The sequence below is a fragment of the Sycon ciliatum genome, chromosome 7 (assembly GCF_964019385.1).
Source record: "Sycon ciliatum chromosome 7, ocSycCili1.1, whole genome shotgun sequence".
NCBI lineage: Eukaryota > Metazoa > Porifera > Calcarea > Leucosolenida > Sycettidae > Sycon > Sycon ciliatum.
The window spans coordinates 25,322,885-25,326,033 of NC_088649.1; the positions used below are offsets into that span (position 1 = coordinate 25,322,885).

General features: G+C 52.1%; 1 protein-coding gene across 1 annotated transcript; it reads right to left on the reverse strand.

Moving 5' to 3' along the window:
- Positions 1-459: 459 nt before the first annotated feature.
- Positions 460-2,895, reverse strand: LOC135821744 (uncharacterized). The gene has a single exon (XM_065334742.1). The coding sequence runs from the start codon at positions 2,893-2,895 to the stop codon at positions 460-462; it is 2,436 nt and encodes an 811-aa protein (XP_065190814.1).
- Between the last annotated feature and the right edge of the window lie 254 nt (positions 2,896-3,149).

A 3,149-nucleotide genomic window follows, 5' to 3' on the forward strand; every position in this document is an offset into this window, starting at 1 on the left:
ATAAATAAGTAATCAAACACAAATCAACACATCAACTAAATAAATCAACGAGCTAGCAAGAACACAATTCAAAAATGCAACGAAGAAATAATTACTATTGTAGTCGGTTATTCGCATGGGAACAAGCGCAATGTCCAAGCTGATGAACTGTGATTGCACAAGGTAAGCCCAAGCTCCTGAGCTAACCGTTCTGGTGAGCAGTCTTCTTCGTGCTGCAAACACACACTACACCATGTGTCGTATCTCGTAACAAGTACTGTACCAAATCACAACGAACACTAACAATACGCAATAGTAAACAATAATCAAAAACACTACGCAAAAAGCAAAGCAAGCAGCACCTAGCCAGGGAGACAAGCAGGAGTCACGGTCGCAACGAGATCTCGACGACACCCCAGAAGACCTTTCTCCGACACGATACACAACATTCTCCCCACCAAAGGGCTTCAACCACACTGATCACAAATCAAGACGAGGTGGTGGTCGAACGGTACGACGAGATCGACGCGTAACTTGCGGTTCAACGGTCGTCGAAGGTATTTCAACATCATCGACGACGTTGACTGGATCAGCGCTCGCGGGTGTCTGCGGCTGCGGCTCAGCGTCCACAGCAGGCGGCTCAACATGCTCCTTCGCTACTTCCAACGGAACCAAGCGTTGAATGGGCCGTAGCATGGACGATTGGCCAACTTGGACTTTGGCCACCCTGCACTTGCCATCTCTTCCAGGATACAGCTCTGCGACCCTACCCAAGCGCCATGATTGCCGCTTCCGGTTGTCGTCGGCAATAAACACAACGTCGTCCACGACAATCGGAGTTGACTTCGACCGATGATACTCACTGAGACGAATGAGATACTCAGACGACCAACGCTGGTTGAGGTGCTCGTAGACGGTGTGGACATACTTGACTCGAGCGGACAACTGCCGTGGATCGAGTGGTCTGTCAGACGAGGCAATACCGGTTGCAAAGATGTCTCCCAACATCATGGCTGGAGTCAGCGGCGGCTCGTCAGCTACATCCGTAGAAACCGGAGTGAGGGGTCGAGAGTTGACGACTCTCTCGATCTCCGTCAAGACAGTGAACAGCTCGTCTCGACTCAATGACGCTCGACCGAGAACCTTCTTCAAGGGAGCTTTCACACATGCCACCAGACGCTCATAGAACCCTCCATGCCACGGGGCAGATGGCGGATTGAAGAACCACGGGATTGCCACCTTGTCTGCGGCGGACTTGAACGTCGTAGCATTATCTGAACGTATACGCAGCGGCTTCCCACGACGGGCGATGAAACGACGCAATGCTAGCAGGAACACCTCTGTCGACAGGCTATCCACGAGCTCTAGGTGCACTGCGCGAGTAGTACCGCACACGAAGAGTGCGACCCACACTTTCTGAACATTTGATGAACTGCGCACGTACAACGGACCTGCATAATCAATACCTGTGAGACCGAATGGCTGGTGGTGCTTCACCCTGTCTGAGGGCAACGGCGGCATCTCCTCAGCAGCAGTCTGTGCGCGAAATCTGCGGCAAACAATGCACTTCTCCAACACGCTACGAAGAAACCGACGAGCTCCGAGAATCCAGAACTGCTGTTGTAGAAACGCAAGCACGCTCTCTACACCCTGGTGCATTCGCTGAAGGTGAGCATCACGCAGAAACAACTCACTTAGATGACATCTGCCCAGGATGATCGGATGCTGAACCTCGTAGGACAGATCGCTCTCCTGCAGACGACCACGAACTCTGAGCAAACCAGCTTCATCCAGAAACGGAGACAACTTGAACAGCTTCGAACCCTTCTTCAGTGGCTCCTTGCTCCGCAACTGGGACAACTCCTTGGGGAAGCATTGCTCTTGGATGGCGCGAAACATCACAGACTCAGCAGATGGAATCAATTCTGCACGCGAAACACCCTTGTGTCGCCATGACAGCATACTTGCGACCAAACCGCGAGCTCGTTGCCACTTGGAGAACTTCTCCCACGGCCAAACAACTGGAGTGTCAACCTCCACAGCCGACACGCGTGCTTCGGTGACGGACTCATTGGTGCTCTGAAACGAGATGACTGGTGGCCACTGAGACTCATCGCTCAACCATGACGGACCATGCAGCCACATCTCCTTCTGCAAGTCACACACTGGGACACCACGCGAGACAAGATCTGCAGGGTTGCTAACTCCTGGACAGTGACGCCATTCTACTTGCAGCTTCTGCGAAACTTCTTGCACTGCAGCAACTCGATTAGCAACATACGTCTTCCAGTGATACGACGGCTTTGAGATCCAGTGCCATGTGGTTAGGCTGTCTGTCCACCCCACAATCCTTTCAATTGGCACTCTCAATTCATTGACGACAAAGGACAACATCTTCACGCCAAGACACACAGCCGACAATTCCAGACGCGCAAGAGTGGGACGTACAACAGGTGCAACCTTCGCCTTCGCACACAACAAAGAAGACGTCAAACCGGACACAACATAGAAACAACAGCCATAGCCCTTCTCGGATGCATCTGAGAATACATGCAACGTGACTGGAGCATCTGGAGTACACCCGATCCATCTGGGGATTTTAACGGAAGAAAGCGCTGCGAGCTCTCCCCACCATGAAGCACATCGGACAGCCAAATCAATAGGGAATGGGTCATCCCAACCACCGCCGAGCTTCCAACTCTCTTGCAACATCATCTTGCCTGGCACAACTGCGGGTGACGCCCAACCTAGCGGATCGAACACAGCGGCAACACAACGCAACAACGCACGACGAGACCAACCAGACACTTCCTTGGGACACTCAACATCACCGAGCGCAGCCACCGAAATACAATCTGACTCGGTGTTCCACACAATACCCAGTGCCTTGGAACCAGCCTCGGGGTCTGAGGTCATCGTGTTCCCTCGCCACTTCCGCAACTCCATGCCTGCTCCCTGTAGCCATAAGCTTGACCATTTGCGATCAGCTTCGCTTCTACCTCATCCATGTTCACGCGTCTCGATCCTGTCGTGGTCGCCAAAATGTTGTGTTCACTACTAACACCTCAAAAGTTTCAGGATCGCACAGACGCCACAAGACAAAGGGTCACGTAATTCTTTACGGACTATAATGAATGAGCAGTAGAATACATTGAGAAGAAGAGACTGGA